General features: G+C 42.5%; 1 protein-coding gene across 1 annotated transcript in view; it reads right to left on the reverse strand.

Moving 5' to 3' along the window:
• Positions 1-13,346, reverse strand: part of HHLA1 (HHLA1 neighbor of OC90) — a 45,409-nt gene that overhangs the window by 11,770 nt on the left and 20,293 nt on the right. Inside the window, exons 8-14 of the mRNA XM_003933701.3 lie at positions 11,891-11,974; positions 9,794-9,850; positions 9,602-9,688; positions 7,320-7,568; positions 4,753-4,998; positions 2,435-2,503; positions 1,998-2,072 (exon numbers count right to left, since the gene is read on the reverse strand). Coding sequence (XP_003933750.1) covers positions 1,998-2,072; positions 2,435-2,503; positions 4,753-4,998; positions 7,320-7,568; positions 9,602-9,688; positions 9,794-9,850; positions 11,891-11,974 — 867 coding nt within the window. The remainder of the gene's footprint in view (positions 1-1,997; positions 2,073-2,434; positions 2,504-4,752; positions 4,999-7,319; positions 7,569-9,601; positions 9,689-9,793; positions 9,851-11,890; positions 11,975-13,346) is intronic.

Here is a 13,346-nt window from a genome sequence, read left to right on the forward strand (position 1 = left end):
CTTTCAGCACCAGAGTTCTAGCCCCACAGGCCTTTCTCAGTCCCTGGGAAACATCAGTCCTTTTCAGGTATACAGCCTTTGCATAAGCTTTGACTTTGCTTAGAATGCACCTTGTTCAGATGCCACATACTCAATTGGTAAACTTTTGAACAATCCCCTCACCTGAAGGTAATTTCTTCCTCTTTGGATATACATAGCAGTTGCTACATCTCTCAAGAATCTAGCCACTTTTTTTCTTTCAATTGTAGTTTTTGTTTTTACCTATGGCATATCTTGGGAAAGGTGACGCGGAGGTATGGAATGAACACAAGGTTTGAAATTAGATCTGGGGTCAAAATGCAGTCTCCTTTTATATGTGGAATTTACCATGATTCCTTAATGAGATATTACCTCTCTTGCAGAATTACTGTGAAAAGAAAGTAAAAATAGGTCTAGCATAGTTAGTGCCTGGAAGTATAGTAGGAGCTCAATAAATATTTATTAAATGGATGAATGAGTGGGTGCCAAATACTTTGTGACCTGATTTTTTTTTCCTGGATAAGCAGAATAAGTTACTGAGAAATGCCAGAGCTCCTTTAACTTATGATTGTATTTTTCATTACATAGGTAGATAGATGGATGGTAGATGCATAGGTGAATGTCTATGATATGGAGGTTAAGAAATAAAGATAGTTAGAAAGATAACTAGGTAGATGATGGATATGTGAGTTGATTAAAGGATGGATGGATAGATATCTATTAGATAGATGAATAAATATCTATTAGATAGATGACAGATGAGTGGGTAGATTAATAGATAGATAGACATGGTAAATACCTATTAGATAAAAAAGTAGATAGAGCTAACAAGATAGACAAATAGATGATAGATAGAAATGGCTATACAGATAGCTACAGATACATGAATACAGATACAGATACAGATATAGATATAGCTATGGATACAGACACCAATATAGACATAGATATAGATATAGTCAACCCGTTTTCTAAAACTCAGTCTCACAGCTGCCTCCATCTGCACCACCCTGTTTCTTTAGAACTCCTGGGAGAAAAGGGATATAATTTCCTTAGTAGCATAATCACATCTTTGTGTGTGAAAGGTTCATTCATCTTTCATGGCAGGCTGTGAGTAAGGCTGGGGCAGATCTGAGGTGGCACGAAAAAGGAGACGAGGCAGGCTCCAGCATTTTAATGATGCCCTGTTGATACATGCCTGGATGGTCCAGGATCTGGTATACAAAGGTATTCAGGAGTGGGAGGAGCCTGAGGACTCAGGCAGCTTTGAAGCCTTCACATTGTGTCCATTTCTTTCTTATGGAAACTGGCTCAACAGAAAAGAGGAGAGCGAGATGTCCAAAAGCTGGAAAAATGCAGCAAAAACTGCAGCAGCTCAAGTCCTCAGCCTCTGTCAGGACTTCTGAAAACAGAGCTACAGACCCAGGAAATGGTCTTTTTCTAGACTCTCAAGAATTAACTATGCAGGGTGGAAAGGGGAGGGTATCCCTTAACAGAACAAAAGGGCATCATACCAAGCAGACGAGGTTGCATTTTGGAGTCACCTTTTTCATTCCTTCCTCCTTCACTGCTAACAATGCTGCTCATTTTAAGAGCAGCTTCTATTTGCAAAGTGGCCAGCATGCTGCTCAATAGACATTCACTCGATAAAAGTTGATTGAATTAAGTTCTACAGAACACTATTCTTCCAAACCACTTCCACACACATTATCTTACTTAATGCATAACTCTGTCAGAAAGAAGAAAAAAAAAAACAGGGGTTTTTAGTGCCTGCAGAAATTGCAATTATTTTTGCTTTACAGTTGAGGAAACTGAATCCTGGAAGTTGAGTACTGGAGGCAACCTCAGCAGTAAACAGCTAAGATTTAAATCCCAGAACTTTGACTCTAAATTTACCAAACAAATCTCTCTTTATTCTACTACATGACCTTGTTCAAAATAAACACAAGCAATAGTAGTGACTGGGCACTGGTACTTACTTGAAACTTGATGGGGTCTTGGGACCAGGACTGTCTCTTCCCCAGGGGTGAATGGCCACTCTGCAGGGAGATCACCTGCAAAGGATAAGAATGGCCTTACTGAAGTCAAAATGGAATTACCTTGTGTGATACCCACAGCGAGAAGCTCATAACATCTTAAAGATAACAGCATTCTTGAAAGCTATAGGGAACTGATGGCCAAAAAAAGGGAAGTGATTTATGAAAGACCACACGGCAATTTAGCAGCAAGGCAACGCTTATAAACCAGTTCTTCTGACTCTTCTGCTGGAAACAATAAAGCAGAATGACCTGCTTAGATTGCTTACTGGTACCCCATCCCACCATGCCCTTATCCTCAAGCTTCCCACCTCTCCCATCCCCCATGCCCAGACCTCCACTCCTGGACTGAGTTTCTCTTTCCCACGGTGTGTTCTCACCTGTCTGTGGATCTCTGGGCGCTGTTGCCTTGGTTGGACTCGCAGTCTGTGTGCCATGGGTGAATGCTCCTGGGATGAGAGGAGAGAGAGGTGAGCCTGCATCTCTTCTAGGGGGCCCTGAGGGAGAAGGGGGCCAGGGTCACCAATCCCGCCCTATCCAATGAATGTTGGTTAAGCCAGGTACCAGGCAGGGCTTTAGGAAGCAGAGATGAGGAAGAAACAGAACCCACAATGGAGGTGCTCCCAGTGTGGAAGAGGGAATGGAAAAATCCCGTCATGGTTGTGATACAGCGTGATGGGTGCCACTGGAAACCAGATAACATTGGCAAGGTATGGTGACCCTGCATGGGAGAGCAATGGTGCTATGCAGGAAGTGTCCAATGTGGGTGCTCCTGGGCAAAGAAAAAATGAGTTGCTTCTCATTCCTCTGAGTCTTAGTGTACACCTTGCTCCATCTCACCCCTGATAAATTGCCTGTCATTTTCATGAGCAAGTATGGGCTCAGTTCAAGAATTTTTATATCAGGTTCATGAAGCCTTAGTTTAAGGGTCACTTCAGGACTTCATCCTTGCTGTTAAGATTCTAGCCTCAAAAAATAAAATAAAATAAAAAAATAAATAAATAAATAAAAGATTCTAGCCTCTGGCAAAACCAACAATACAGTCTCCTTGTGGGATATGAGTGAGACAGAAGCTGGAGCAGGCAAGTTCCCTCACAGTGGAAGGAAAGAAGTGAGGCTGAGAAACAGCCAGGGCACAGGTGATAGACACCCAGTTCAGCTGGGACAGGTGACATCTACTCTGAGTCAGACAGCACAGCAGTTTTGGAGGAAAGTGGGCTTTGTAGGCACAGCAAAGTGCATATATAAAGACCTGGAGGCGTGAGCAGTAAGCAGTGTGCTGTGTCTGCAGTCTGGAGGAGGAAGGTAGAGGGGTGAGGTGAGGCTGAGCAGCAGGCAGGGGTACAGCGCCTGGCTCCATCCAACCCAGTTATCATACTGCTTGTTACTGATGAAGTGCCTCTGCTAGGACTGTGAGTGTTACAGTGTCCAATTCAACACACTTCCACTCCCAGTGCTGTGTTAGCACCAGAGGTGGACAGTGTGACACATTTGCATACAGGTGACGACAGGAAGGTGACAGAACTCCGTGAGGTAATCCTGTTATTTTCTTAGGATGGGTCAGGATAGTCTTTTGACTTCCTTTCAGGCATTGGACTGTAAGTCCCCAAGACAGAAGACACCTATTGATGCTTGCTGGTATGTTTCTATACAGTTCTAGAAGCTGAGCGGCTTTAGCCACACCCAAATACAGAGTTTGCTTCTCTACAGAATCTCAGATAATTCGTCCTGAAAGGGACTGAGGCCAAGAGCAGATGCATGTTCTCCTCTGAAAGGCATCCTGTTGGCCACTACCCTTTCCAAAGTGTCTCTCCCGAGGCTGGTGGCAATGACCCGCTGTGGGTAGGATGGGACGGGTTAGTAAGATTTGCCATTTATTGAGTGCTTCCCAGCTGCTATGCACTGAACTGACACCACCTATTTTAATCATCCCAACAATTCTGAAAGTTTCCAGGACTCAGTTGAAGAAAATTGCCTAAGGACACAAAGTGGTGGGGCAAGGTTTCAACACAGCTGTCATGTATAGAGACCCGCGCTCATAGTCCCAGAGCTGTGCTGGCTATTGCAGTCCGGCAGACCAAACTGAAACACATTATTTTTTTCCTAAACATAATGCCTAACCCTCTGACACTCATGCAATTGCATCAGATGTTTATGTAACTGAAGCTATCAAAATAGCATTCCCAGAACGGTTTGCGCAATTGAGATTTTGAGCCTGCAATTGAGATTTTTGAGCCTATTTTAATGTAGGTGTACTATTTGTATATGCAACTATGTGTTTTGTTACATTATATGCATGTAATGTATATGTAATTAATGTGATCATATGAATGTGTATTAATACCAGGCAAAAAGGTAGTTGAGCTGTCTTGAGTGGACAGTGTTTACTTCTAAGGGTCACTTGTTTAATGGACAATGAAACAGAGAAAAGGAGAAGAAATTGGGGAGTGGGATTACATAAAAGAGAGAGAAACTGGGGGTCTGTTAAGCAGGAGCTTTCATTCATCTACAGATGGGAAGAAAGGTAGTGCAGAGGAAAGAGGAAGGAAGAGTTCGCTTCAGGATCATTAATTATACTGCTTGTTTTCTCAGTTTTCTGTATGTGTGTTATATTTCAAAAATTTAGAAAGGTTTTCAAAACAGACAATGCTAAGCTGAATTTAAAACAGGAGAGGTAGAAATGAGCATCCTCTCTTACCCCAGGTAGGGCTGAACTGGGATGGGCTGCCAGGTGTGGCCATTATCCCAGCAGGAAGCCCCAAAGGGCTCGTAGTGTTCATGGCTTCCTTGGCCCCTGCAGTAGTCGGTGGGGAAGAACCTGTTTCCCAGGGATACCCTCCAGGTTTTTTCTCATCGCTGGTCTGAGTCCAGGGCATGGATGATACAGAAGCCCGTGTCTGTCTGTCAGCTGTCACCCACTGAGTTCTGGCCATCCTCCTGGTAGCTGCACATTCAAAGTGATAGTAACAGGGAGTTGACATGCTTGACCACTTTGATTCAAATATGAAATTGCCAAGACATTGAAACGTTATCAAAAGGCGAACACAATGTACGTGTGTAATACAGATAATCCAGGGGCTTAAACTTTATGCTGAACTGAAATAAAGGGACCAAACTCATGTCTGTTTTCCTAAGCACCAATAAACACACACATACCCGCCCCGAACACACACACATACACACACACTCACATCCCTCCAAATACCTAGGACCTCCAGGCATTGTGTTTGGGGGTCAGTTGGCTGTCTCTCAAATTTATGTAATACATTGCTAATCACGTGACATAGTGGAAAGCTTGTGGGGTCTGAGGTGAGGCAATTCAAACAGATTAGTTGTGCCTCTGTCTCCTCCATGAACTTTGGGGCAAATTTCTTAACTCTTTTTCACTTCCTCATGAAAAGGAGGATACTAATATTAATAATGACACCTGCCCTCCAACATAACAGGGTTGTTATTAGTAAAGACAAATCCTTGGTCATGCCTGGAATCCCAGCACTTTGGGAGGCTAAAGCAGGCAGATCACTTGAGGTCAGGAGTTCGAGACCAGCCTGGCAAACATGATGAAGCCCCATCTCTATTAAAATACAAAACAAAACAAAACAAAACAAAACAAAACAAAACAAACAAACAAACAAAAAAAAACGGGCATGGTGGTAGGTGCTTGTAATCCCAGTTACTTGGAAGGCTGAGGCAGGAGAATTGCTTGAACCTGGATAGTGGAGGCTGCAGTGAGCCAAGATTGAGCTACTGCACTCCAGCCTGGGCAACAGAGCAAGACTCCCTCTCAAAAAAATAAAATAAAAATATCTTCCCTCGCTGGACTTTTAAAAAATTGTTGGATGTTCTTACCTGTTTATTCCCATAGTGGAAATTAAAGTCGGTTTTTTCAAGTTTTACCAAAACAAATTCTATTGAATAATTTTACATTTATAACTTAAGTTGGGGACAGTTGCTTTCTTTAAAATACTCAGATTTCTCCACCTGAACATGGTGTATTTCTTCATTTATTGAAATATTCCTGAATTACTATCATTAAAATTTTTCAGTTTTCTTTGTTTAAAACCAGCACTTCCATGTGTAGGATGATAGGCAGGCATTTTATGATTTTTTTCTTCCCACCAGAAATAACGTATTTTTGTCGTATTACCCTGGAAAGTTTTCTGATTTTGTATAATTGTCCTGATGCCAACTATTGTGCTAATTTTTTGCAGGAAATTTGTTTTTCTATGAAATGGGGTTGATTTCTTTTCCTCTCCACCATCCAGTCATCCTTGCTTCCTTGCCTGCTGACACCCATCAATTCCTATCTCCTGGGGAAGCCTGTGTCTCCTCTTTGCTAAGGTAGGAGACCTCTCTGTGCTTTCTGTGTACAAGAGTTCTTTGTAGGCTGGATCATAACTGTTGATTTACTTGCCTGGGCTCCCTCCTAGGTCTGAGAGCTCAGGAAGGAGAGGGAACATTTATAGAGCCATGTTTTTAATAGGTAGCCTAGTGTCTGGAAGGAAATATGTTTTGATGGGTAAATAAATGAATGATTTCTGATGACAATATTGTCTGAGTGGGTCCGTTGTTGGAACCTACTGAGAAACTATTGACTCTTAATGAGTTACCATTTTATATTATTTCCGAATAGGAAAAGTAGGATAAGCACGCCTTTTGTGTCTTCAGTAATGACACTGCTGATCATGTACACAGAGGCTGGGGAGGCAGGAGTCTCCTGCAGGCCACTGGTGACAAATTTTCCACGGGTGTCAAGTCATTATCACATTCTTGGCATCATTATCCAGCCAGCTACAGGCTGATCTGACCATGCCATAAAATATTAACTTCACTTCACCATTTTCTGTGAAGTGACAGCACTAAATGCTTTGCCGAAATATAAATACTTTTGCCCACAATGTTCTGTGATTATGTAAGACATTAGCACTGAAGGAGGTTGGATGAAGTGTACCAGGGAACTCTCTGTATTATTTTTGCAACTGTCTGTATTATTTTTGCAACTCCTTGTGAGTCCTAAACTATTTCATAATAAAAAGTCATCGAAGTACATTTTAGAAATACATTATGTCAATGGCATTTTCTGCCTTGGCTGGATATTATAGAGCCCATACTGGCTCACAACAGATCTGCTATTTAAGTAAGCTGAAGCGTAACTTCAATTGGTGGAGAAGGGATGAAGGTAAGGATTTTGCTTATATATGTGAGCCTAGAGGAAACAGGAGCAAGACACAGCAAAGGAGAGGAAAGAGTGAGAAAGCATCTTACCCAAGGCTGGGAGAATGTGGGAGGCACTGACCCATGTGGCCGTGGCCCTGGCTGGAAGCTCAGGAGGCTGGCCTGTGTTCAGGGTCTCCTCTGCTTCTGAAGGAGCAGCTGTCTCTATCCAGGAAGAGGTTCTCAGAGCAGACGCCCAGGGTGTGCTCTGGGCCCAGCGTCCGGGGCTTGCACTTGGTAGTGTTTTCTGGCTTTTGGTTGTGGGCGTTGAAGTTCTACTAGTTCCCCTGGTAGTTGCACCTTCAGGGAGGCAGTCAGTGGCAACTTTAACATGCTTGACACTTTGGACATAAAAAACTGAAAGGTCATTGGACAGCAAATATACTGAACATGGCGATTCAAACCTTTCTCCAAACAGCATCAAATAAAACCAAAAGAAGTATTTCTCCTTGAATTCAAAATAAGATAAAATATAAATTTGCAAAAAAAAAAGTCTGGGATGAATGACACTGAACAGAATGCATAGCTGTCAGGCTTGGAAGTATCAGGCATTTGCTGTGTTTCATGAACAGATCCTGACCCTGTCAGAGCCCTTCTCCCACCTCCAGCCCTCAGCTACTCCAAGGCTGTGGTACATGTTTCTGGAAAAGGAATTAGGCTCCTCCATGTGCCTCATGGATGCAACTAAAAACCAAAAGTGAAATTCTGGGGAATCAGAGGCTTCCAGACAGACACAGCTTGAAAAACAGGCTCCCACAGAGATAGCAGGAGGGCTTAATTCAGAGGGAAATCTACCCAGTGTCCTTGGTTGCTCCATGAAGAAAAGAAGGAAGAGGGCTCAGGTATTAGTTTTACCTTCTGTCTTCCCTATGGAAGGCTCAAGTTGGGGCAGGCAGTGGATATGAGGAAGACAGGCTCCTATTAGCCCCCAGGGAAGACAAAGACTGGCCTATAGCCTTGTGGGCAGAGCCCGTATTAGATTTTGACCCCCACCTCTCCTGAATGCACGTAGAAGACAAACTATGCCATTGCAGCAGTGGCCTTTCAGCCTCATTTTCTTTCTCTGCCTTACTTCTGGGCCCACTAACACCTGCATGTATCACCAGCCTGAGCCTTGCTCCCAGATCAACTGAACACGGGGCTAAGTGCATCCAGTTAAACTATCACTGAGCCGGGGTACAGGCTTTCAGGCACATCAACTTCAGCATCAGCTTGTAAATATGTTCTCTCTTCCTAAAAATTTGTTCTTGTTGAAGGAACACAAAGTGGGAGATCTAATTGAGACCAGCGGGTAGAAATGTCATGGAAAGACTCTCCAAATAAATGAGATTGACTCAACCCTAAGACCTGTCCTGAGAATTGGGCAGGGAAAGACAATCTGCCAACTGCCCATTTCATCTTATCGAGCAGCCTTGTCCACACAAATTGAGCTTCCTGCTACAGCATAACCAAAAGATGCCTTACAATAAATATAAAGCAAAGTAGCCCATGAAGTGGAATTGCAGATTTCTTGCATCCTTCATTGCACTTCAAGAGACAGTGAAGAAGAGTCTACTATGTACAAGGCCTGAGGGGAAGGCAGGCTGTGAGGCTGAAGGAAACAACTTCTACCTTCCAGTTTCATTCACTGAGGAAACATACATGTCAATGGTGATGCAATCTACAGTAACGTAGAGTCCAAATGACATACAAGAGCTGTGTTGTGACTCCATAGAAGACAAAGACTGATTTTGATTGGGGGATCTTTCAAAAAGAGGAGGCAGTGTCTAAGCTGGCAATCGACAGGTAAATAGGGTTCTGAAACATGGAAAAGTAGGGAAGGAGTTTCATATAGAGACAAGAGACAACGGCATGACCAATTTGGCACAGAGGCGCATGAAAGTGGGGCATGGTTGGGTAGGGACTGGGTATTACAGGTTGGCCAGGTCTCCAGAACAGGTCACAAATTCAAATATCTACAAAAACCAAGTAGCTGATATGAGAGAGAGAAAAAAAACAAGCAGTTAATATGAGGGGAAAAAATGTGCAAGGCAAGACAGGGCAGAGAGGACTATGGAAAAGAGGAAAAAGGTCCTTTCCTAATAGGGAATGAGGGTGGCAGCTACTCAGCTCCAGTTGCTTGTTGCCATGTGTTGAGGGGAGGATCTAGGATTCCCAGACCTTTTGCCAGAGAATCCAGAAATTCATTTTTTTTTTTTTAATGGTGAAGTTCTCTGATTTTTCACATGGTAGAGCTAAACATAATGCCTGAGGGCAGCTTTCAGTTCTTAGTGTGCCAGGTGGGATCCTGGTCTGAAGAGTCTATGGGAGGAGTTTGGGAGGTTTGTACTCACCCAGAACACCAGACATGCTGCTGGTAAATGTGTAATTGATAACAGGGTATTTTTCTGCCATCTCCCAGAAGTCAGAAAGATTCCTTCCTGCAAAAATCACACCAACAGGATCAGATCTTGGGTTTCACCTGCTGGACAGTTGTGTCTAAATTCTCAGGCCAGAGAGCTTGTCAAAAATGGCTAGTGGTTTACCTGACTTTCCTGTCATCACGCAGATGAAGATGCAATCTGATTCATTACTTGGACTCACTGTAAGACAAGCCAGTACACAATAGGACTCAGCAATGGGTCTGAAGCTGTAAGTCTTTGGCTGAAACAAAAATTAAGCTGAAAGTACCTAACTTAGAGTAACATAGGAAAATAAGGCTGACTCTACCCTTAATGCAGTCCTGATTTTCTGGTTTCTTTATTTTATTTGGCTGGGTTTGAGGGATGGTGTAGTGGGTAAGGGCAGAGTCTCTGCAGTCAGCTTCCACAGTTACAACATCAGCTCTGCCACTTACTAGCTGTGCAAACATGAATGAACTGCTTGGCCACTCCAGGACTCACTTTACCCGTTTGTAAAATGATGACAATTCAAATCCCACAATCCCTTATTTGCCATTCCTAAATCCTTAAATCTCTGTAAGATAATGTATTTTGTATGAGCTTGGTACCAAAACTCATTTAGTGGCAAAACCTGACTTGAAAAATGTGAGGCTATGATAGTCTTTATCCTACTTGGTATAAAAAGCTGAACATTTTGCTAAATTACTATTAATATGTTTGATTACACTGGGCTCCTCTGGATGCTGTTGGAGAGGTTACGTCAGGTATGGTGTGGACACCCTATTAGATCTTCAAAAGCCTGAAAACTTCTGAGTTCCCTAAACATACTTTTCCCTGACGATGCTGCCTGAAGAACTGTGGACTTGGGTTTGCATGTTTCTCATAGAATTATATGAAAATCCAAGGAGAGAATGGGAGTGATGCACCAGATATGGTGCCCAGCAGATAGAAGAGCATGGTAGCATGGCACATATATACCTATGTTAACAACCCAGCATAATCTGCACATATACCCCAGAACTTAAAGTATAATAATAATAAAAAAGAAGAGCCTGGTAGCTAGAGTAATCATTATTATTAATGTATTACTATTATATACATTAGCATAGTGACATAAGAACACAGGCTAAAAGCCAGATCACCTGGCTTATAATTCGTCTTCCACAGAGTGATTTTGAGCAAGTTACTTAACCACTCTGTGTCAGTTTCCTCACCTGTCAAGTAGGGATAAATATAGTAGCTGTCCCATAAGGTTGTAGTGAGGATCCATTGAGAGAATACATGGAAAGTCCTTGGAAGATTATCTGACACCTAATGATAGCTATTACTATTTCTCTTTCTTCCTTCCTCCTCCTTTTAAAACAGTAGCTGCTTCACAGTGCATCACACCCTCTTTCTGCTGAGACCAATTGCTAGCCCGTGGAATAGATCCATGCTTTTCAAAGTGGATCCCTATTTTCCTGAGGGTTACATGAAAGCACCTTATAAATGAGGTCTCTCTCTCTCTCTCTCTTTCTCTCTCTTTCTTTGATGGAGTCTTGCTCTGTCACCCAGGCTGGAGTGCAATTGGCATGATCTTGGCTCACTGAAACCTCTGCCTCCTGGGTTCAAGTGATTCTCCTGCCTCAGCCTCCTGAGTAGCTGGGATTACAGATGCCCACCACCATGCCCAGCTAACTTTTGTATTTTTTAGTAGAGACAGGGTTTCACCTTGTTGGCTAGGCTGGTCTTGAACTCCTGACCTCACGTGATCCACTCACCTTGGCCTCCCAAAGTGCTGGGATTACAAGCATGAGACACTGTGCCTGGCAAAATGAGGTGTATCATTCTTAACTGTACTTCAAATGTGGGCTAGGCTCCATGTAGATTTAAATGTGAATTCTGGGACCAAACTTGAGCAAAATATTCAACCTCTCTGGATCTCAGTTTCTTCCCCCTTAAAATGGGAGTATAGCTACCCACCAGAAGCTCTTTTCTTGAGTCTGCCTAGATTCCTTTAACGTTTGAGACTTGGATTCTTCCTCCAATTTTCTGAATCCCAGAAATGTGAAAACTTAAATATTGGTGTATTTACTGGTGTGGGAACTGGACCACACCGATTATCCAAATAAAGATTACATGAAGGTTCCTGGCAGTTTAGCCTATAGCAGGGGTTGTGGTGAGGAACATATTATGCCTGAGTATCTACCAAAACAGAGGCCAAACCTCACGGTTGCCAAAGCATTTTCACGACGAACATACCTGAGAGGATGGAGGTTGACTTAAAAATCTCTGTGAGGTAGCTGGTAGAATTTCCAATGATATCTACCAGGAGGGCTGTAAAATCTGCAAGACAAATTTAGGAGGTTTAAATTTCTGCTTCAGAGACAAAAGGGGAAAAATACACTGTACTTGGATTTTTCAGAGCAGATTTTACAAGTTTGATTTAGTTTAGTGTATTGAGGAATATCAACAATGATACAGAGAAATACTAATAATTCTAAAAAAGGACAAGTCTTGATTTTAGGCAGGAAGGAAACTTTGGATCCACTGTTAAAATCCTCTTTCATCTTCTATCACCCTGTCTCCCTACCTTTCTCTGCTAACATCTAAGAGCTATGAAAGGCCACATTGTTGAATAATGGTTTTTCTGGGGGGATTTCCCCATTGTTCCTCCATCCGATAGGAAGCAGCCCCCAGACATGCAATGGAAATTTACAGACTTGGGGGTTAGAAAGTGAAAATGTAATGTCAAAGGTAGTGGTGGGTTGTAAACTATGAACAGTAGAGACCAGACACTTTATAAAATCACCACCGGGAATCTTTCCTTCTGCCCACTTTGTTAAGGGGACTGATGGTGGTGAGGTGGGCATCTGAGTCATGTTTTCAACATTTCAGTTTACAGAATCATTGTGAACTTGTTTCTCAGCTGAGTTTGAACAGGGTCATTGCCTGACATGGTAGATACCATTGACTGTGAAAATTACTAATATTCCTCTAGTTAAACAGCTGCCACCTCCTTCTTTGTTCCTTGATGGCTTTCCATGATCCAACAACTTCTTGCTTCTAAATATGGCAAATGTGTTTGAGGATCCCCAGTCATTTTCTAAAGAGGAAGCTTCTTAGGTCCAATGAATGATTTCCCATCATGCTGTGTGTGAATGCTCCTTACATTCGTTAATGGGATCATACATTTTGGCAGGAGTGAACTAAGTTGAAAATACAGAACCAAGAAAGGTAGGAAAATGTAATGTGACAATGGACGGAATGTGTAGCATGCCAAGACCGACAGAAGATAGGCACTATTATGTGAGAGCCAAAGTCATGAGGTACTCTTACTACATCTGCACAGGCACATTTTAGCCTCCTGGAGGGAGAACAGCTATGCAGTATGCAGCACACCTGTGCAGGGTATAGACATCTGCCTATGCAGAAGGTAGGCAAAAATGGGGACCCTCTTTTCTCTATCTCTTTAGATCAGTCTATTCCTAGTCAATTGTGGAAACTGAGAAAGGGTATTACCTCTTAGTTATTTCGTACATTTTCTTTCTACTTCTAAGAATTATTCTTTATGAATCCATTTATCTCATAAATATTCATTGAGCATTTGCAGTGTGCTATATACTTACTTACCAGGTACTGGAGAGTTGTGTAAGACACACAGAAGAAGCTGAAGTTAGTGGGAAATCAAGATTCAAAAACAGACCAATAAAGTGCA

Source organism: Saimiri boliviensis, chromosome 15 (assembly GCF_048565385.1).
Source record: "Saimiri boliviensis isolate mSaiBol1 chromosome 15, mSaiBol1.pri, whole genome shotgun sequence".
Taxonomy (NCBI): Eukaryota; Metazoa; Chordata; class Mammalia; order Primates; family Cebidae; genus Saimiri; species Saimiri boliviensis.